The 22,836-nt window shown below is 43.6% G+C and overlaps 2 protein-coding genes across 2 annotated transcripts in view; one reads left to right on the top strand and one right to left on the bottom strand.

Annotated features, from left to right (window-relative positions):
• appl1.L (adaptor protein, phosphotyrosine interacting with PH domain and leucine zipper 1 L homeolog) overlaps positions 1 to 9,756 on the top strand; it is a 27,239-nt gene extending 17,483 nt beyond the window's left edge. The window contains 8 exon segments of the mRNA NM_001090077.1: positions 3,129 to 3,311; positions 3,619 to 3,665; positions 4,248 to 4,422; positions 4,979 to 5,015; positions 6,367 to 6,513; positions 7,852 to 7,902; positions 8,801 to 8,890; positions 9,208 to 9,756. Coding sequence (NP_001083546.1) covers positions 3,129 to 3,311; positions 3,619 to 3,665; positions 4,248 to 4,422; positions 4,979 to 5,015; positions 6,367 to 6,513; positions 7,852 to 7,902; positions 8,801 to 8,890; positions 9,208 to 9,360 — 883 coding nt within the window. The 3' untranslated portion in view covers positions 9,361 to 9,756.
• Positions 9,411 to 22,836, bottom strand: LOC108704018 (dynein heavy chain 12, axonemal). Its single transcript, XM_018240380.2, has 10 exons — positions 22,643 to 22,836; positions 21,881 to 22,010; positions 21,724 to 21,776; positions 20,325 to 20,456; positions 20,096 to 20,254; positions 19,066 to 19,311; positions 18,731 to 18,902; positions 15,358 to 15,901; positions 12,488 to 12,641; positions 9,411 to 11,725 (listed from the first exon to the last, which is right to left on the bottom strand). Exons 2-10 carry the CDS (start codon positions 22,000 to 22,002, stop codon positions 11,547 to 11,549), a joined length of 1,761 nt encoding a protein of 586 aa, XP_018095869.1. The 5' UTR covers positions 22,003 to 22,010; positions 22,643 to 22,836; the 3' UTR covers positions 9,411 to 11,546.

The following is a 22,836-nucleotide window of genomic DNA, read 5'->3' as shown; positions in this document are numbered from 1 at the left end:
GATGTTTCCTTATTTGCCTTTGTCTTTTGCATTTTATATAGACTTGTGTTGGGAATAAGCAAGGGTTGCTGGGAGTTTTCCTTGTTTGGACCTACCTGGCTCTGGGCACACCAAAAGATCCTCTGAGATCCTGCTTAGATAATACATATTTATGACTCTTACCAGAGAAGCCACGGTTATGTTTAATGCCCTGCAGAACATAGTATAAATGCAGTTCCATCCTCTGGAATAGTCAACAAATGTACATATCTGGGTGTACAGGTGGCGCTCCCTCTGGAAAAATACTATATGCATAACATAGAACCTTTACTCACCTGGCTTAAGAACAAAACTGAGATATGGGCCAAACTCCTGCTAGGACCCAGGAGCCGCATTCAGCGGATAAAAATGCTTGTCTCACCTAAAATACAATACCCTCTCTGGCACTCCCCAGTATGGATACCCAAGAATTTTTTTGTAGCCATAAACAGTGTCCTAAAAAGCTTTGTGTGGGGTAATAGACGCAGTAGGCTTTCCTTTGAGGTCCTGCACTTGCCACAGCAAGCAGGTGGGATAGGACTCCCAGACATGTTCCAGAACTATATTTCAGCCCAGCTTGTACACTGCAGACAAATGGTACCCCTGGCTGGCAGAAAAAGGCCTACTCCACTTATGGTCCCATGTCACCTCAACCCACGATACGCCCTTCCAAGGCCTACTGGCCAAGGGTGCGGGTGAGGGACGAATACCACTAAACCCACTTCTTAGTCTGCAAAGGAAAGTATGGTGCAAGACCTCCATCCACAGACACGTATCAAAAACAACTTGCGCCAGGTGTCTGAATGCAATTTGGGGGGCTGACAACTATAGGATCTGTATGGGATAAGGGCAACCCAGTCCCTTTTGCTTCCCTGAAAGGGGAAAAAGCCCTTCCCAGCTCACAATGGCTGGCCCACCGTAACATCTGCTCTGCCCTGACTAGGCACGACAGAGCCAGTAAAATCCAGGTGATTACTCGCCAATAGCGAAAGCAATCGAGGCGGATAATCATAAAGGGCTGGTGTCCAAGCTGTATAAGGTTGTACAAAGGTACAGAGCTGAGAATCAGGTACTAAAGGCACGGGACAAATGGGACCGAGATTTAATCTTACTGATGCCCAATGGTCACAGGCTCTTAAGGTACCCTCGCAGATATCCCTAAACTATAAATACAGCTATATATAATCCATAGGGCGTACTACACCAAAACCAGGTTGCACAAAATCCTGACATATCCCCCCCTTTGCAACCGATGCAGCCAACAGCAAGGTACTCTTCTCCATACCCTGTGGGACTGCCCTAAATTGGAACAGTACTGGGCAAAGATACTGGAAACCCTCTCCCAACAGCTAGGCTTCCCGCTGCCTAGAGACCCTAAGGGATAATGGCTGTTCAAGATGTACCTCCGGGTAAGCAGACTTACCTGCAGAGAGTGCAATTTCTGGCCAAGAACGGCATAACATACCAGTGGAAAAGTCCTGCCCCTCCGACATATGGACAATGGCTTAAAGAGGTTGGAGATCTACGTAGTATTAAGAAAGCTATTTACACTAAAAATGGTAATTACCAGAAATATGAAGAAACTTGGGTTAACTGGTTCAGGTCACAAGAGTCCACGAATGGTTAAAACATAGCTGTTTACCTACTTTATATCTGTCTATATCAAACTCTATGCCTATAGAATGTGAATAACCTGTTAATATGTAACAGTAATGAAGATGTACCTGTGAGTTAAATGCTTGTACAACGGTTTCTAATAAACTTTCTTGAGCAAATAAATAAATAAATGCAGTGCCAACTGATATTTAACACTCAGTCCACCCACTTTGTATTGTTGGCCCACAGACCAACCCGCTGGATACTCTGTAAATGCAGAGGCAGATTCATGTTTAATACCCAGAGAACATATAATTGCAGTACCAAAGTAATATTTGCTGAACACAGAACACATAGCTCTGTAAATGCAGTGTAATGTTCATGTGTAATATTCAGAACACATATAACGGTATAAATCCACCGCCACTTTCTCGTTTAATGCCCCCAGAACACACAGCAGTATAAATGCAACAAGACTTTTTTGTTTAATGCCCCCAAAACACAAAGCAGTATAATTGTAGCGCCACTTTCTTGTTTAATGCCCCCCGGAACACTTAGCAGTATAAATGCAGCAGTAACTAAAATGATTGCAAATCTCAGAAAGCAAATTACTGTTGCCGTGCCAACCAGATATTTGGAGCCTAGAGAACCTGTAACAAGTGGTGTATGAGCCGACTGTGACCTTTAGAAAGAGAATTGTGGGGGAAAATGGGAAATGATTGGGAGAGTAAAACGACTGCACAAATATTGATCGTTTCTTGAACTTTCCTGTGGTTAGAAAGTGGATTATATTTCCTAGTGGAATTTTCTCTGCCAGGGTCCCTATTCTGTGTGTGTATCTGTTACACCCCCCCAGGTCGGGTTTGGATCAGCCCTAAATATGTCAGAGAGTCAGACCGTCGCTATTTCCTCGCTGCTTGGGATTAATGGGGAATTAGTGCAGATTTGATCTGGTAATAGGACACTGTAGGGAGAACAAAGAGAATTTCTCCTTTATTCTCTGTATCTACTGTGTCTGTATCTATTATGTTTGTATTTACTATGTCTGCTTTTTATATCAACTTGATGCTGGTTCTTGTTTCTAACTGGTACCAGTCCATTATGATACACGGAGTATCCCCTACACCAGGGATCCCCAACCTTTCAAACCCATGAGCAACATTCAGAAGTAAAATGAGTTGGGGAGCAACACTAGCATGAAGAATGTTCTTGAGGTGCCAAATAAGGGCTGTGATTGGCCATTTAGTAGCCCCTATGTGGAATGTCAACCTACATTGAGACTCTGTTCGGCATTACACCTAGTTTTTATGCAGCCAAAACTTGCCTCCAAGCCTGGATTTCAAAAACAAGCTCCTGCTTTGAGGCCACTGGGAGCAACATCCAAGGGGTTGGAGAGCAACATGTTGCTCACGAGCTACTGGTTGGGGATCACTGCCCTACACTAATTGTATGTGCTGAAAGCCTTTCAGACCATTTATGAATCGGGGTAAATGTATTAACCATTTCTGTTTTAGACCCTCCAGACCCCACGCCAGACGCACCAGCAGCACCGGATCTGTTGGCTCAGATTCGTCGGCTCTTACTGCTCTCTCACTGGACTCCATTGTGGCGCCAGACACTCCCATCCAGTTCGATATCATTTCCCCAGTCAGTGAGGACCAGTCTGGGCAGCCGAGAACCCCAGGGCAGACTGGCAGGTAAGGCAAAGAAATGAGCAAAATGCAAGTGTTCAGATATGTATCCCTTTAAATTGGCACCCAGCGGGTGACTGGGGGGGGGGGTTGGTTCCACAACAGTTTGGGGTGGGGACTGCAGGTTGATCCCTTTTCTGTCCATGAGTGCCGTAACACTATAGTATGCCTAGGAGTAGAACAAGTGTCTCCAACTCATGCACTGCTGACCCCAGTGGTTATAAGAGCATGCTGGGAGATGTAGTTCAGCCCCATTAAGCCAGAGGTTGGAGATTGATGGTTCCAAAATAACAGGATTCTATTCCCATTCCAGGCGAACAAACCCGTTTGGGGAATCTGGAGAAAAGTCAGAATCTGAAGGTAACGAGTTTCTTTCCTTCCTCCATGAATTCATTATACTGATTGGTTAAGAAATGTGAAGGGGAGGGAATTATACGGATGGAGGGAGGGTATTCTATGATTGGAGGGAGGGCATTATACAGAGGGAGGGGGGAATTATATGATTGGAGGGAGGGAATTATACAGAGGGAGGGAGGGGATTATATGATTGGAGGGAGGGCATTATACAGAGGGAGGGGATTATATGCTTGGAGGTAGGGCATTATACAGATAGAGGGAGGGCATTATATGATTGGAGGGAGGTAATTATACAGATGGAGTGGGGGCATTATATGATTTGGGCCAGGGCATTATATGATTGGAGGGAATTATACAGAAGGAGGGGGGAATTATACGGATGGAGGGAGGGCATTACAGTATATGATTGGGGGAAGTGCATTATATGATTGGAGGGAGGGCATTTTATGATTGGGGGAAGGACATTATATGATTGGAGGGCATTATACTGATGGAGGGAGGGCAGGAATTCTAAGGATGGTGGGCTTTTGGCCTTTCTGTATTCTCCATAATTGAGTCCATCATTTCATGCACCTGCCGAAACAGACTCCATCCTTCACCAGTTGTTCATTGTGCGGTTCCTCGGCTCCATGGAAGTGAAGTCAGACGAGAACACGGAGGTCGTGTACGAAACCATGAGGCAAATCCTGGCGGCCCGAGCCATTCACAACATCTTTCGGATGACTGAGTCCCACCTCCTGGTCACGTGCGACTGTTTAAAGTGAGTTTTACCCTATCGCTTGTTTGGGTTCAGCATTTGCCCTGGGACTTTAGAGGCAGTTTTGGGTGTAAAATGATTCAATTACAGTTGTTGCAGGATTTGTATGTTTCTTGGTCACCCAACTATTGGACTCTGTCTATGAGTTTTCAGCTATCTGGGGTTACTGGGAATACTAAATACCTAAAGCAAAGTTCCTATTGGTTGCTAAGGGTTGCTGGGAATACTAAATGCCTAAAGCAAAGTTCTTATTGGTTGCTAAGGGTTGCTGGGCAGGAGCAAATTTGTACCGGGGCAGACTGTGACTCTTGCTTCAGAAGCAAATTCATTGACTTGCCCTGTTTTCACTTTGTGTCCCCAGATAGTTTTGCACTACAACTCCCAGCATGCTTCAGCCCATAATTTATATCCTTAAGAATTCTGGGAGATATTGTCCTGCAACATCTGAGGCCCCAAGTTGGGCAATTAACTCCCAATTAACAATGTTCATAGGGCTTATAACTTTGTATTTGCAACACAGCAGTGATAATAATAAATTTGTATTTAAATTTTATTTTAGGCTGATCGATCCACAAACCCAAGTGACGAGGCTGAGGGTGAGTTTGCCTTTTGTGTATGAGGGGTGCTTGTTAAGCAGGTGTAAGGGGCACCCATAGTGCCAAACCTGTAGCCAAAGCCCCAGCATCCTTCACTAGATGTTAGAGGATGATGGGAGTTGAGCCAGTGAGCGAGTGCATATGTATCTCTATCTATATGTGTGTGTGTATATATTTGTATGTATGCATTAGGGATGCACCGAATCCAGGATTCGGTTTGGTATTCTGCCTTTTTCAGCCGGATTCGGCTGAATCCTTCTGCCTGGCCAAACCGAAACCTAATTTGCATATGCAAATTAGGGTGGGGAGGGAAATCGCGGGACTTTTTGTAAAAAAATCAAGGAAGTTCTGCATATGCCAATTAGGGTTCTCATTCAATATTCAGCCGAATCTTTTGCAAAGGATTCAGCCGAATCCAAAAAAAGCCTGGGAACCCCTTTTAATTCTTTGGAGTTTTGTTTATCACTGGCTGAGCTTTCAAAGTAGCAACTTCCTTTTAATATATAACATTCCCTTATGGAAACAGTAGTATTTCAGCAGTGACATAAAGTTTATTGGATTAACAGAAAATATACAATATGGATCATAACAAAATTAGACAGGTGCATAAATTTGGGCACCCCAACAGAGATATTACATCAATACTTAGTTGAGCTCCTTTTGCAAATGTAACAGCCTCTAGATGCCTCCTATAGACTTCTATCGCTGAAGAATTTGTTGATATTGGGTTGAATTCATCCGACCCTGGACTTGAACAAGGGCCCCAGTAGTCCCTGAACTAGTCACACAGCCCCTGAACTAGCCACACAGCCCCACAGCATGATGGGACCTCCACCAAATGTGACAGTCGGTAGCAGATGTTTTTCTTGGAATGCCGTGTTCTTCTTCCGCCATGCAAAGCGCTTTTTGTTATGACCAAATAACTCCATTTTTGTCTCATCAGTTCCAAAATGACCGTGTCTTGTCTAAATGAGCTTTTCCATACAACAAGCGAGTGTGTTTGTGTGAGTGCAGAAAGGGCTTCTCATCCCCCTGCCATACACATGTTCTTTGTGCAAATTGTGCTGAATTGTAGAACGATGTACAGATACACCTGCATCTGCAGCAACATGTTCTTGCAGGTCTTTGGAGGTGATCTTTGGGTTGTCTGTAACATTCTCACACCATTTGTTCAGAAAACCCCCCAGTGCTCAGATGTTCCTGGGAAATGAAAGACATACCACTGTTATCTTTTTTGTTGAGAGTTTAGTAAATTATTATGTAGACTGAGAGGGGTTCCCAAACTTTTTCATATGACTGGGCCTTTCCCACTGCCTGTGAGTTCTGACTACAAACCTTCTTTCTTCTTCAGTTCCCTCTGGCCCATATAGTTCTATACGCGACGCACCAGGAGAATAAGCGCCTCTTCGGCTTTGTACTGCGCACGGCGGGTGGAAGAGCCGAGGGGAGGCCGGTGTCTGTCTGTTACATCTTCGAGTCCAACAATGAAGGAGAGAAGGTACAGAAGCACTGAATGTTTTATGAAATTTGTGTCATTAGTTGCTGCAACCAATTCTTATCAGCCTGGGATGCCAACAGGAGTGAGTTACTTGCAGCAGAAGTGAGTTACTTGCAGCAGGAGTGATTTAACCGGCAATGCAGGTGCCGGTAATTTGTAATACCCTTTAAAAAAAGCCCTCGGCCTGACCCCAATTCGCGCAGAACTTACCTTTTTTGCAGTGTTCTTCACATCGCTGTGATGTTGCTCCGCCCCTTTTGCATCACACTGCATAGCCCCACCCCTTCTGCATAATGATCCGTCCCCTTTTTGTGCACGCCCGCACAAAGGTAAAGGCAACCCTACGTGCAGCAGGGGTGAGTTACTTGCAGCACGGGGTGAATTACTTGCAGCACGGGGTGAGTTACTTGCAGCAGGAGTGAGTTACTTGCAGCAGGATAAAGTCTTAGCGTCTGAATCTCCCAAATCCAGCACCCTTTCATTTATAGTGAAAGGGGTAGTTCACCTTTAAATTCTGGTATTTAAACTGGAGGCCTGCAGGCGGGATGTGGCCCCTACATGAAAGTTTTCCTGCTGTGTCTGCTTATCTTGTGTAAGATTTAAATGGTATTATTACTGAGATTAATTGACCCCTGCATTGTTTTACTGGCCTGGCCGGTAAAAATGATGCTTGATGCCAATGTTATTAATAGAAAAAAACGGCAAGAATATAGGAAGGGCGGAATTTTTTTCCTGAAAAGGTGGCAACCCTATTTACACCTTAAATTCAGACTGTAATCCCCTGTATAGTTCACCCTGTAACATGTTTATTTTAATTATTCAGCAGCTCTCCATCTTGGAATTTCAGCAGCTATCTGGTTGCTAGAGTCCACTTTACCCTAGCAACCAGGCAGTGGTGTGAATGAAAGAGCTTAGAGATGAACAGCAGAGGGACTGAATAGAAAGATAATAAAAAAAAAACTGTAGCCTCACAGAGCAATTGCTTTTTGGTTGCTGGGTCAGTGACCCCCTTTTGAAAGCTGAAAAAAGTCAGAGCAGGATGATAAATAAACAACTATATAAATAATGAAGACCAATTGAGAAGTTACTAAGACTAGGACGTTCTATAACATTCTAGACATTAAAGGTGAACCACCCCTCTCAGGAGGAGATCCATTGTCCAGTCCTTGATCGTCTCCTTAGAACCTGATGATTGTTGTGTTTCTTTAGACTCAGCTGATTTGGGATGTTTCCAATGTAAATGTGATGATTAATTTGGGATGAGAAATTGATTGGTGTGTGGGCAGGTCTGTCCAATCCACTTAGATCTGTTTAATCTTAAAATTGTTCTGTTCACAGATCTGTGATTCCGTTGGGCTGGCAAAACAGATTGCTCTTCATGCAGAACTTGTAAGTATCCCCTGTGTCCCATGCTGCCTTAGTTCACGAGCCCATGACTAAGAACCCTGAGGGGTGCGAAACGCGTAGGGTGGATGGAGATGCAGCTATATTTTTAACTTTACTAGCAATAAATTTATTTTTTAACTGAATATCTATGGTCTTGTGGATCCGTTTGAGTGCCGGTCAGCTCTGCTTCCGTATCTTCTGGAATACCTATGCTGCCATAGTTTTATGGGATCTCTCTGTACAGACTATGAGCAAACTTAGGGACTGTTCCTGCTGAATTGTGCTTAGTACAGGGAATACCTATGCTGCCATAGTTTTATGGGATCTCTCTGTACAGACTATGAGCAAACTTAGGGACTGTTCCTGCTGAATTGTGCTTAGTACAGGGAATACCTATGCTGCCATAGTTTTATGGGATCTCTCTGTACAGACTATGAACAAACTTAGGGACTGTTCCTGCTGAATTGTGCTTAGTACAGGGAATACCTATGCTGCCATAGTTTTATGGGATCTCTCTGTACAGACTATGAGCAGACTTAGGGGCTGTTCCTGCTGAATTGTGCTTAGTACAGGGAATACCTATGCTGCCATAGTTTTATGGGATCTCTCTGTACAGACTATGAGCAAACTTAGGGGCTGCTCCTGCTGAATTGTGCTTAGTACATGAAATAATGTTCCAATATTTTTATGGGATCTGTACCCTGCACCTCCTCTATTGGCCAAAACACCAATAATGGAACAACAGAACTGGTATGAACTGCTAGGCCCGATTATGGCTTCACATTCGAGATGGTAACACAATAGGAGGACTATGGAAGGAAACACAGAAGCCTCAGCCTGAGAGACAAAGGCTTTATCCTTTTAAACATCATATGATCTGATTTATATTTGTCGCTGGCAGGATCGCAGAGCGTCGGATAAACAGAAAGAAATTGAGAAAGTCAAAGAGAAACAGCAGAAAGAAATCAGCAAACAGAAACAGATAGAAAAGGTAAGTCCCTGCCGCTGAGCCCTTCTTACCCCTGGGGGGCAATTGCCAGATTGTGGCCCTCCAGCTACTGCTGATCAGTTCAGGATAAGGAGGGGCACAGTCTGTGACCTAATTCTGGTGTCTGCTATTTAGCTGAATTCTGTAACACTATTTCAGGAGTCAGAACCAGCAGTGCAGAAGATATACACGCCCAGAATTTACTTTTTCTTTTAATTTTTTGGGTGAAGTTTTCCTTTTAACTTTAATGGTTGGGGTGTGAGGTCCCCTTTATTCCCTCATTGGGGGGCATAATCTGACCGTAACCTTTGTACCCTCAGGATCTGGAAGAGCAAAGCCGTTTAATTGCCGCCTCCAGCCGACCCAACCAGCCCAATGCCGAGGGACAGTTTGTGGTTCTGAGCAGCAGCCAATCAGAAGAGAGCGATGTAGGGGAGGAAGGGAAGAAGAAGCAGCGAGAGTCGGAGGCATGATGGAGATAAAGGGTCCCGGAGTTGCTGAATTAAAGGCAACGAGGCGCACACAGGAAACACCACTTTTATTATTACCGTAATTCCTCTATTGAGTCACCGCTCATTATTTTGCCTTTGAGAAGCGGCCATGTTTTTTTGCGGGAGCTGCCAGGTGGATACGGGGCTGCATGCTTTCCTGGCGGTGTCTCTTCCGCGTCGGCGGGACCTTCTGGGGCCCCTACATCAGGGAAATTTAAAGGACCCGCCCAGAACTAGAAAGGGGAAGAGCTGAGCTTGCTGGGAGTTGTGCGTCGGCCTCGCGTCGACTTTAATTGTTTCGTAATGAATCATTGTTGTAACGAGACGCAATTGTGATTAAACCTTTTAATTACTCAGCGGGGGCTGGGTTTATACACATTTACCCTTTAAATTCCATTCGCTTGCCCCCTCCAATGTACAGCCACTGCCCACGATGCAAGTCAGGTGTATAAAGGGCAAGCTAACCTCAACATTAAATTTTAATAAGCCTCATTCTAAGTAACTTGGCCCCTTTTTTTTCCTGCTTATCGGTTCCTTTAACCCTTTGGCATCTGAAACACAATCTGCATTTTTAGGCATTTCCATTCAAACGTGTTACATTGCATTGTCTGTGAGGGGTAATGGGAGTTGTAGTTGAACAGCAAGGTTATTGGTAGGTCTGGGAGTATTACGTGTATAACGGGAGTTGCCCATCTCTATCGCTTGCTTGTTTTGAGGAGGGGGGTGTAGATTTAATTAATTGTTCCATGTGACAGTTGCGAGGACAGATTAAAGGTTTTAAGTTGCTGTAACAATTCTTTACTGTTGGTTGTGAAAGCGTTTAAAGGGGAAGTGAAGCACAATCATAAGCTGACTTTATTTTTTGTAAGAGCAATTTTGTATTTTAGATGGGGTCAGTGACCCCTGTTTGAAAGCTGGAAAGAGTTGGGAGAAGAAGGCAAATTATTCAAAAACTATAAAAATAAATGAAGACCAACTGAAAAGTTGCTTATTATTGGCCAGTTATAACATACTTAAAGGTGAACCATCAGTTTAAACAGTAAATAAACAGATTAATTATATCTTAGTTGGGATCAAGAACAAGTTACTGTTTTATTATTACACAGAAAAAGGAAAATTATTTGATAAAAATTGAGTCTATGGGAGACGGCCTTCCTGTAATGAGGAGCTTTCTGGTTAATGGGTTTCCTGATAACTGATCCCATACTGTACTAGTACAGATCCAGAAAATACAGAAATAGTCGGAAGAAGAAGGTAAATAATTAAAAACAATAAAACTATAAATAACGAAGACCAATGGAAAAGTTGCTTAGAATTAGCCATTCTATAACATACTAAAATTTTACTTAAAGGGGGACCACCCCTTTAAAATCTGTCACAAACCTGTAAATACTGTCTTAAAGTCAACAAGCCGGGTCATTTGCTGCTGATTAAAATGACCCCTGTGTGGTTCCTTAGAGTGTCAGCTCCGCTGGGTAAATATGCCACCTTGTTACTATGATCAAAAACCTTAGCAACAGGCAGCGGGTACAATGGTAGGAAAAGAGGGGAGGAGCTACGTGTAGGTTACAATATACTAAAGGGTCTTTCATATTTGCTGGGGGGGGTAGTGAGTCTCTATGTAACAATATCACGTGATCAGAAGCCACTTGAGTTCTGTGAATGTGAAACTCCAGGAACATTGATGTCGGCAGAAGCCAATGAGAGACGAGCGTCTCATTCAGAGGAGGGGTCATTACTAGTGATGAGCGAATTTGTCTCATTTCACTTCGCTGAAAAATTCACAAATTCCTGACAAAATTAGCAAAACGGCGAAAATTTTGCGAATCGTCAATTTTGACGCCGACATTAAAGTCAACGGACGTCCAAATAATGTTGGTGTGCGACGGTTTTAACGCAGGCGACTTTTCTGACGTGCGTCAAAATTTTTTTGCCACCGCCGAATTTTTGCTGGTGATTTTTTACGGCAGTTTTGCGAAACTGCCAAATTTATTCTCCCCCTCACTAGTCATTGCATTTGTCAGGGTGCAGGGAGTTGATGCTGAAATATACAGTCAGTGCTAATATAGGGAGCAGCCCAAGGTCGGCAGCAAAGCTCACACATCGTTTCCATGGCCCTGGTTTGTTCCATTCCCCCCCAGTGTGGGAGGGGCTTCCTGTGGGCACAGTTACCAGGACTGGGCTAATTGGGCCTGTCCGTACAAGTCGTACTCCTTATACACAATATAATCCTTCAGCCGGTTAGGCAGGGGCAGGAATGACATGAAGACGGGACATCGCAGGTGGAGGCGCCCCATGCACTTCCTGATCTTCATGCGACACAGGTGCTTCAGGGGGCGGGGATTACCTGCCAGGGAGAGGGATGGAAAGGAAACGGTTAACACTGGACTCATTCTGCAGCCGATTATTTGCCCTTCTGTTTCCCTATTCCTCCCTCCCTCTCACCGGCAGCCAATAGGAGAAGCGGCTGCTCCCAGAATTCATAGATGGAAATAACCAATAGCTCAGACGGGGGAGTCTGCAGGGTTAATTCTCACTAAATTCTAAGCAACTTTTCAATTGCTCTTCATTATGACTCTTTCCAGCTTTCAAATGCGGGGGGTCACTGACCCCATCTAAAAAACAAATGCTCTGTAAGTCTAAAAATGTATTGTTATTGCTACTTTTTATTCAGGCCTCTCCTATTCATATTCCAGTCTCTTATTCAAATCAATGCATGGTTGCTAGGGGAATTTGGACCATAGCAACCAGATGGCTGAAACTGCAAACTGGAGAGCTGCTGAATAAAAAGCTAAATAACTCAAAAACCACAAATAATAAAAAATAAAAACCAATTGCAAATTGTCTCAGAATATCCCTCTCTACATCATACTAACAGTTAATTTAAAGGTGAACAAAGGCTGAAACTGCCCAATCAAATCTAAGCAACCCCACTGCCCATATACTATAATCTACATCTTATAAATGGGTCTATTTCCCCTTGAAATCATTCCTGTGAGTGATATTGACTCCTCTGTCAGGTTGTTAAATACAAGTCACATGGCCCTGGGGCCCCAGACATCCAATCAGTTTAACCCTCGCCCACTCGCTGTCTGATGGTGCAACTTACAGGCGATTTGCTGGATTTCCGCCCATTGCTTCTGCTTCATGAGGAGATTTCTCAGTTTTCTGCAGAATTCCACGTGGTCAACATAATCGAGCAGGACCCGCACGACGTTCCCAGAGAGATGCTGGAGCCAAGTCAGGGTGATCACTTCACAGAACTGGGGAAAGTAAAGGAGGAACGTGATTAACACTGTCAGTTCTGACTCCTGACTCTTCCACTGGCCACTGTACATCATGGATGTCATTATACTGTGATTGTGTGTTCTGAAAACTGAGTGGTTTTGTTTGTTCTGTCTAAGCTCAGGTTTCTTCTCATCTAATTAAAGTGTAAATGAGCCACTGAGATAGAGGGGACAGGAGAGCACAGAGATCTGTTAGGGCACACGGGCAGATTTGGGGAGATTTAGTCGCCTGGCGACTAATCGCCTCTTCTGTGGGGCGACAATCTCCCCGAATTGACTGCCACCTGCTATAATGACAAATTATAATGACGATTTCCGAATTTGCCTCATAAAGACGCAACTAAATCTCCCCGAATCTGCACGTGTGCTTGAACCCTAACAGAGAAGGGAATGGAGGAATAAGGACATGGATCTGAGAGACTGGGCCCATCTACAGGGACACTTCACCTTCAAATTCACTTTTAGGGCAGAGACACGCGGTCACATTCGGGGAAATTAGTCACCCGGCGACTGTCGACAAGGTGGCACTCACAGCTCTTCATTTTCCGAAGTCGCCAGTTCGGGCCCGTCGCCATTTTCATTCTAGCTGGCAGGAACACAGGGGAAGGCGACTTCGGAAAACGAGTGTCGTACCGCCGGCTATTTTCAATCGGCTAAAATGAAAACAGCCGGCGGGACGCCACTCAGAGCGATTAGTTTTCCGAAGTCGCCTTCCCCTGCGTTCCTGCCAGCTAGAATGAAAATGGCGACGGGCCCGAACTGGCGACTTCGGAAAATGAAGAGCTGGCCGCTGGGCGACTAATCTCCCTGAATCTGACCGTATGTCCCTGCTCTTAGTATAATAGTTATTTAATTGTTTCCATCGTTTGTCTTTACCTCTGTAAACATTTGGCATTTTAACTGCTATGAGGCTGCTAGGCATTAATTACCCTAGCAACCAGGTGGCAGTTTGGAAGAATGTAAGATCAATATTAGAGGGCCAGAATAAAAAAAAAAAAAAAAAAGAAGAATACAATTTTTTAGTTGTCAGGGTCAGTGACCCCTAAGAAGCAGGCAGCATTTTTAATTGCAGATCAGAAGGGAAGGATACATCAGAGATGCACTCAATCCAGGGTTCAGCCAAGATCCAGCATTTTTCAGCAGCATTCAGATAAATACAAGTGCCTGGCCGACCCCAATCCAAAGAAATCACATGACACAAACCAGGAAGTAAAACATTTTTTAACTGCGCGCTGCGCATGTGATTTTCTCTCTATCCCTTGTTTCCCTCATTTACACACTATGCAAACTAGGGTTCAGTTTAGTATTCTGCCCAATCTTTCACAAAGGATTCGGGGTTTGGTCAAATGCTAAAATAGTGGATCACTAGAATTGATCCTTTTATAACATGCTAAAAAGTTTACTTCCCCCTTTCAATTGGTGGTTCACCTTTAACTTAGTATCTTATATAATGGCCAGTTCTAAACAACTTTTCAATTGATCAAGTTATGTCTTTTTCTTCTGACTCTTTCCAGCTTTCAAATGGGGGTCACTGACCCCATCTAAAAAAACAAATGCTCCGTAAGGCTACACATTTATTATTATTGCTACTTTTTTTATTACACATCTTTCTATTCAGGCCTCTCCTATTTATATTCCAGTCTCTTATTCAAATCAGTGCATGGTTGCTAGGGTAATTTAGACCCTAGCAACCATGTGGCTAACATTGCAATCTGGAGAGCTGCTGAATAAAAAGCTAAATACGTCAAAAACCACAAATAATAAAAAATTAAAACCAATTGCAAATTGTTTCAGAATATCCCTCTCTACATCAGTCTAACAGTTCTTTTTAGGGATGCACCGAATCCGCTATTTTGGATTCGGCCGAACCTCCGAATCCTTTGTGAAAGATCCGGCCGAATACCGAATCCGAACCCTAATTTGCATATGCAAATTAGGGATGGGAAGAGGAAAAAAAAATTTACTTCCTTGTTTTGTGATGAAAAGTCACACAATTTCCCTCCCCACGCCTAATTTGCATATGCAAATTAGGATTCGGTTCGGCCAGGCAGAAGGATTCGGCCGAATCCGAATCCTGCTGAAAAAGGCCGAATCCCGAACCGAATCCCGAACCGAATCCTGGATTCGGTGCATCCCTAGTTATTTTAAAGGTGAACAACTCCTTTAAAGCAACAGTTCAGTGTAAAAATAAAACTGGGTAAATAAATAGGCTGTGCAAAGTATAAAATGTATCTAATATAGTTAGTTAGCCAAAAATGTAATGTATAAAGGCTGGAGTGAGTGGATGTGTAACATAATAGCCAGAACACTACTTCCTGCTTTTCAGCTCTATAACTCTGAGTTAGTCAGTGACTATAAGGGGGGGGCACATGAGAGTTTGAAATTGATCCTCAGCATTCAGCTCAGATTCAAAAGCAACAGTTATGTCCCATGTGCCCCTCCTTCAGTCACTGATTGGTTACTGCCTGGTAACCAATCAGTGGAAAGCAAGAGAGCTGAAAAGCAGGAAGTAGTGTTCTGGCTATTATGTTACACATCCAGTCACTCCAGCCTTTATACATTACATTTTTGGCTAATTAACTATATTAGAAACATTATTTATTTTGCACAGCCTATTTATTTACCCAGTTTTATTTTGATAATGAACAATTCCTTTAATTGATAATCTCACTGGGAAGTGCCTAGACCCTACCATGGTGTCCTTGATGACAGTAGACGTCCATCCTTCGATCCCGCAATTAGAATGCTCCCTGTTCCCGTCGGGGCAGTCAAAGCACGTGTATGCGTCGTAGCCGTAATTGAGCAACATGCGCAACATGACTTCATCTTTCAGCGCATACTGCAGGGCCGAGGGGAAGTGCAGGGGGTTCACCCTACAGAAGTAGTTGACGTTGGCCCCGTGTCGGAGCAGCAGGTTTACCAGCTCATAGTTCCCCATCCGAAGCGCCACCTGCAGGCAGTTGACTGGATCCTGGTTGGGGAGGGCCCCGGCCTCTAGCAGCAGGTGGGCCGCAGAAATGTCATTGTTGGAAACTGCAAAATACAGAGCTGATTTCCTCTCATCATCGTAACCTTTGCGCACACGCTGGGCCAGCATGAAGTTCACATCGAAGCCAGACTGGATGAGGAGGTCCAAGCACTGTGGGTGCCCCCCGGCTGCCGCTGAGTGAACTGGGCTAATGCCACTTCTCTTGATCACCCCAATTTCTGTCACCGGAATCAGTGATTTTAAAGCCCTGTGGAATTCAGGCAGGGAAATGCACAATTTCAGATTTATGACACAAAATCCATGTATAATTAATGCCCCAGAACCCACAGCAGGATAAATACAGAGCCAATTCCATGTATAATACCCCAGAACTCACAGCAGATAAATACAGGACCAATTCCATGTATAATACCCCAGAACACACAGCAGATAAATACAGGGCCAATTCCATGTATAATACCCCAGAACACACAGCAGGATAAATACAGGGCCAATTCCATGTATAATACCCCAGAACACACAGCAGATAAATACAGTGCCAATTCCATGTATAATACCCCAGAACACACAGCAGGATAAATACAGTGACAATTCCCTGTATAATACCCCAGAACACACAGCAGATAAATACAGTGCCAATTCCATGTATAATACCCCAGAACACACAGCAGGATAAATACAGTGACAATTCCCTGTATAATACCCCAGAACACACAGCAGATAAATACAGTGCCAATTCCATGTATAATACCCCAGAACACACAGCAGGATAAATACAGTGACAATTCCCTGTATAATACCCCAGAACACACAGCAGGATAAATACAGTGCCAATTCCCTGTATAATACCCCAGAACACACAGCAGGATAAATACAGTGCCAATTCCATGTATAATACCCCAGAACACACAGCAGGATAAATACAGTGACAATTCCCTGTATAATACCCCAGAACACACAGCAGATAAATACAGTGCCAATTCCATGTATAATACCCCAGAACACACAGCAGGATAAATACAGTGACAATTCCCTGTATAATACCCCAGAACACACAGCAGATAAATACAGGGCCAATTCCATGTATAATACCCCAGAACACACATCAGATAAATACAGTGCCAATTCCATGTATAATACCCCAGAACACACATCAGATAAATACAGTGCCAATTCCATGTATAATACCCCAGAACACACAGCAGATAAATACAGTACCAATTCCATGTATAATACCCCAGAACACACAGCAGATAAATACAGGGCCAATTCCATGTATAATACCCCAGAACACACAGCAGGATAAATACAGAGCCAATTCCATGTATAATACCCCAGAACCCACAGCAGATAAATACAGTACCAATTCCATGTATAATACCCCAGAACACACAGCAGATAAATACAGGGCCAATTCCATGTATAATACCCCAGAACACACAGCAGGATAAATACAGTGTCAATTCCATGTATAATACCCCAGAACACACAGCAGATAAATACAGGGCCAATTCCATGTATAATACCCCAGAACCCACAGCAGGATAAATACAGTGTCAATTCCATGTATAATACCCCAGAACACACATCAGATAAATACAGTGCCAATTCCATGTATAATACCCCAGAACACACATCAGATAAATACAGTGCCAATTCCATGTATAATACCCCAGAACACACAGCAGATAAATACAGTACCAATTCCATGTATAATACCCCAGAACACACAGCAGATAAATACAGGGCCAATTCCATGTATAATACCCCAGAACACACAGCAGGATAAATACAGAGCCAATTCCATGTATAATACCCCAGAACCCACAGCAGATAAATACAGTACCAATTCCATGTATAATACCCCAGAACACACAGCAGATAAATACAGGGCCAATTCCATGTATAATACCCCAGAACACACAGCAGGATAAATACAGTGTCAATTCCATGTATAATACCCCAGAACACACAGCAGATAAATACAGTACCAATTCCATGTATAATACCCCAGAACACACAGCAGGATAGATACAGGGCCAATTCCATGTATAATACCCCAGAACACACAGCAGATAAATACAGGGCCAATTCCATGTATAATACCCCAGAACACACAGCAGGATAAATACAGGACCAATTCCATGTATAATACCCCAGAACACACAGCAGATAAATACAGTGTCAATTCCATGTATAATACCCCAGAACACACAGCAGATAAATACAGTACCAATTCCATGTATAATACCCCAGAACACACAGCAGATAAATACAGTGTCAATTCCATGTATAATACCCCAGAACACACAGCAGATAAATACAGTGCCAATTCCATGTATAATACCCAGAACACACAGCAGATAAATACAGGACCAATTCCATGTATAATACCCCAGAACACACAGCAGATAATTACAGGGCCAATTCCATGTATAATACCCAGAACACACAGCAGATAAATACAGGGCCAATTCCATGTATAATACCCCAGAACACACAGCAGATAAATACAGTGCCAATTCCATGTATAATACCCAGAACACACAGCAGATAAATACAGTGCCAATTCCATGTATAATACCCAGAACACACAGCAGATAAATACAGTGCCAATTCCATGTATAATACCCAGAACACACAGCAGATAAATACAGTACCAATTCCATGTATAATACCCCAGAACACACAGCAGGATAAATACAGGGCCAATTCCATGTATAATACCCCAGAACACACAGCAGATAAATACAGTGTCAATTCCATGTATAATACCCCAGAACACACAGCAGATAAATACAGTGCCAATTCCATGTATAATACCCCAGAACACACAGCAGATAAATACAGTGCCAATTCCATGTATAATACCCCAGAACACACAACAGATAAATACAGTGCCAATTCCATGTATAATACCCCAGAACACACAGCAGATAAATACAGTGCCAATTCCATGTATAATACCCCAGAACACAATGTCCCCATGGCGTTAAACCATGACCCGCTTTATGATCTTTATGAAGGTCATGGTAAGAGAAGATGATGGTAAGAGAGAATGAAAGCTGTGACTTACAAGATGTGGCCCCTGTAGGCAGCTCGGTGTATAGGTAAGTGGCCAGAGTGTTTGGGTACATTGGCGTCGGCTCCATACTCCAGTAAGAGTGAGATGGCATCGGGGTTACCTGAAGACGCTGCTTCAAACAGAATGGAAGCTGAATCGGAGGCCTGGGCTGTAACGCTGGCACCTAAAGGAACCCCAGGGGGGAGAGAGAAGGCGCAGGGCTTTAAGCAGGACAGTGAAACGAGTCCCACCCACCCCTTGCAGAGTCTATTACCCTAATAACACTGATTGATACTCAGTATTGATATATACTTCTGTAGTTACACCACTGCTTCCATCTTACCCACCTCTTTGTATGAGCATTTCCATTACTTCCATGTGCCCATTCTGTGCTGCCAGTGCCAGTGGGGTGAAGCCGTAGTTGCTGGTAAACGTGACGTCAGCCCCAGAGCGCAGGAGTAGCCCCACAATGTCTTTCTTGCCCAGCTTGGCCGCCTCGTGCAGGGCCGTCCGGTTATCAGCGCAAGGCAAGTTGACGTTGGCACCGAAGCGCAGCAGGAGGGAGGCGATATCATAGGCCCCTTGGCGTATTGCTACGAAGAAGCAGGGAGACCATAAGGCAAAAAAGGGAGTGGACTTAAAGGAGAAGGAAAGGCTAAAATTAAGTAAGCTTTATCAGAAAGGTCTATATAAATACACCAGTAACCCCTCAAAGTAATGCTGCTCTGAGTCCTCTGTCAAAAGAAACAGCACATTTCTTTCCTTCTATTGTGTACTCATGGGCTTCTGTATCAGACTAACTGTTTTCAGCTTAAACCTCCAGGGCTAGGGCTTGAGCATGCTCAGTTTGCTCCTCTAACCCCCTCCCTCCTCCCCTCCCTGCTGTAATCTGAGCCCAGAGCTATGAGTGAGCAGTGAGAGACTCAGGCAGGAAGTGATGTCACACCAAGCTAATATGGCAGCTGCTATCCTAAACAAACAGAGAGAGCTTCTAGGGCTGTTTACTCAGGTATGGTAAAGCATTCTACAGACTAAATATAGTGTTATAGCTCGTACTACTGTGGCTAATCTATTAGCAATAAACTGCTTCGGTGGCTTTCCTTCTCCTTTAAGGGGTCATTTACAAACGCACGAGCAAAGTGCAATTTCACAATGTTTTATACCCATAATGCAGTGGTTTTCCCAGAATTCCAGCATAACTGCCGACTCCAAGTTGCATCCACCGCATCTGCGCCTCATGCGTCACACCATACGCAGTTACGGTGGATGAAAGAATCGCAGACTGCTGCGCCATACACAAAGAGAAGTGTTGTTTTACCTTCCAGGCTTATTCTTGTGATTAGAAAAACACGCCCTCTAGTAGGAGGGGCCAGTTACCTACAACTAGGGGTGATTCCTCGGCGCCATTCATGATGTCAGGGTCACAGTTGTTGGAAAGCAGAAAGTTGACATTTTCCAGTTTGCCGCTTTCAACTGCCAGAAAGAGTGGTGTTTCCCCTTTAACTGTCGTCTGTTCCCAGGTGGTGTAACTGACAGCTGGGGAGACACAGCAGGGTCACATGACAGTGGAATAATGTCTGCCTTTTCGGCCGTTTCTATGACTTACCCTTAAATGTCATTTCCAGGATATTTTTATCCACCTGCACAGCAGCTTCATGCAACGGGGTCCAACCATTATCATCTGCCTCACAAAACGCCAACCGTTGGGAACACAACTTCGTTAGAGTCTTTTCATCTCCTGGGAAACATCAAAGGATAATTAGTATTAATAATAATTGTTATAATAAACCCCTGTACCTGAGCAATCTCAGTAATACAATAGCCAACATATAGTACAGGAGATGTGACCTGAGTATTCTCTGTGTACAGACAACATATAGTACAGGAGATGAGACCTGAGTATTCTCCGTGTACAGACAACATATAGTACAGGAGATGGGACCTAAGTATTCTCCGTGTACAGACAACATATAGTACAGGAGATGAGACCTGAGTATTCTCCGTGTACAGACAACATATAGTACAGGAGATGAGACCTGAGTATTCTCTGTGTACAGACAACATATAGTACAGGAGATGAGACCTGAGTATTCTCTGTGTACAGACAACATATAGTACAGGAGATGGGACCTAAGTATTCTCCGTGTACAGACAACATATAGTACAGGAGATGGGACCTGAGTATTCTCTGTGTACAGACAACATAAAGTACAGGAGATGGGACCTGAGTATTCTCTGTGTACAGACAACATATAGTACAGGAGATGAGACCTGAGTATTCTCCGTGTACAGACAACATATAGTACAGGAGATGAGACCTGAGTATTCTCTGTGTACAGACAACATATAGTACAGGAGATGAGACCTGAGTATTCTCCGTGTACAGACAACATATAGTACAGGAGATGGGATCTGAGTATTCTCTGTGTACAGACAACATATAGTACAGGAGATGAGACCTGAGTATTCTCCGTGTACAGACAACATATAGTACAGGAGATGAGACCTGAGTATTCTCCGTGTACAGACAACATATAGTACAGGAGATGAGACCTGAGTATTCTCCGTGTACAGACAACTTATAGTAAAAGAGATGGGACCTGAGTATTCTCCGTGTACAGACAACTTATAGTAAAAGAGATGGGACCTGAGTATTCTCCGTGTACAGACAACATATAGTACAGGAGATGAGACCTGAGTATTCTCCGTGTACAGACAACTTATAGTAAAAGAGATGGGACCTGAGTATTCTCCGTGTACAGACAACATATAGTACAGGAGATGAGACCTGAGTATTCTCCGTGTACAGACAACATATAGTACAGGAGAATGATCTGTGCATTCTCAGTGATATATGAGTACATAGTAGAAAAGATTACACTAAGGAGATTGTTACCCTTGGGGCATTTTCTCTCAGCTTTTGGTCTTCCCGGCACATTTCCAGTGTTTGTATAATGGGTCGGCAACTGGTACTTACAGTAGGGTCAGTAAATAGGATTTCATACCTACTCGTATGGCGGCCACAATCTTCTCATGTTCTGAACTCAGTGACGAGGAACTGGACAAGAGAAAGAGTCTAGTTATGGACATCATTATTGTTATTATTATCATTATTTGCTCCATTGGGGTCTTGGGTTTTGTTTCCTTTAAGGAACTACTTACTTGTTGTTTTCTGTGGTTTGGCCAATGGAAGTTTTGAGGAAAGCCTCCCGCAGGCTCTGATGGATCACAAACTGCGCATCGATATCGCCCTCCAGGTCGTCCGTCAGCATGGAGAAGTCCATAGCAACCGCTGCCAGAGGAGAAGCCAGCCAGTAACACTGATACACTGGAGAGTTTATTCTGCTTTTATGCAATAAGTGGGCACCGCCCCCGAGGAGCCATCTAAATCAACACTAGTGTCAGGCTGCTGGAATACGCATCAATAGAGAATACCCGTATCTCTCCTGCATTAATACATCATATATTGCAATATTGCATTGTTGTTAGGGGAATTAGGACCCTAGCAACCAGACTGCTGAAATTACAAACTGGAGAGCTGCTGAATAAAAAGCTAAATAACTTAAAAACCACAAATAATAAAAAATGAAGACCAATTGCAAATGGTCTCAGAATATCACTCTCTACTGACAGTTAATTTAAAGGTGAACAACTGCTTTAATGGGACATTCCGTGGTTCATTACAGACTGGTCTTGTATTAACGGTCATTATTTGATTATTCTGCTGATTAATTAAAAATGAAGAGTGGATGTCTAATTAAAGTGCAGGGTATATACACCCAGTGATGGTTCAGCATTTAGATGATAGAGGGGTAATCGTTCTTGGGGGGGTTGAATCTCTAGACTGACTGTGGTGCAGGTGGTTTCCATGTCCACAAGCCAATGGGGATGAAGTTTCCAAATAAACACACAGATTTTTCTTACCGTTTGCAGTAAATTTGTCTTCCTACATAAATATGGGACGTTCTTGACCATGTGACTGGAGAGACCCCCGTCTGGTTCACGTGCTGAGTTTGACCCCCACGCTGGGGTGCAGGAGCCGAACTGCAGGACTCAGTATAAAATCATTACTGGTTTGTTATGGTCTCTCCCCTGTGGATAAATCTCATCTGTGTGAC

Source organism: Xenopus laevis, chromosome 4L, assembly GCF_017654675.1.
Source record: "Xenopus laevis strain J_2021 chromosome 4L, Xenopus_laevis_v10.1, whole genome shotgun sequence".
In the NCBI taxonomy this organism is placed as follows: Eukaryota; Metazoa; Chordata; class Amphibia; order Anura; family Pipidae; genus Xenopus; species Xenopus laevis.
This window is presented reverse-complemented; position numbering and strand designations above follow the sequence as displayed.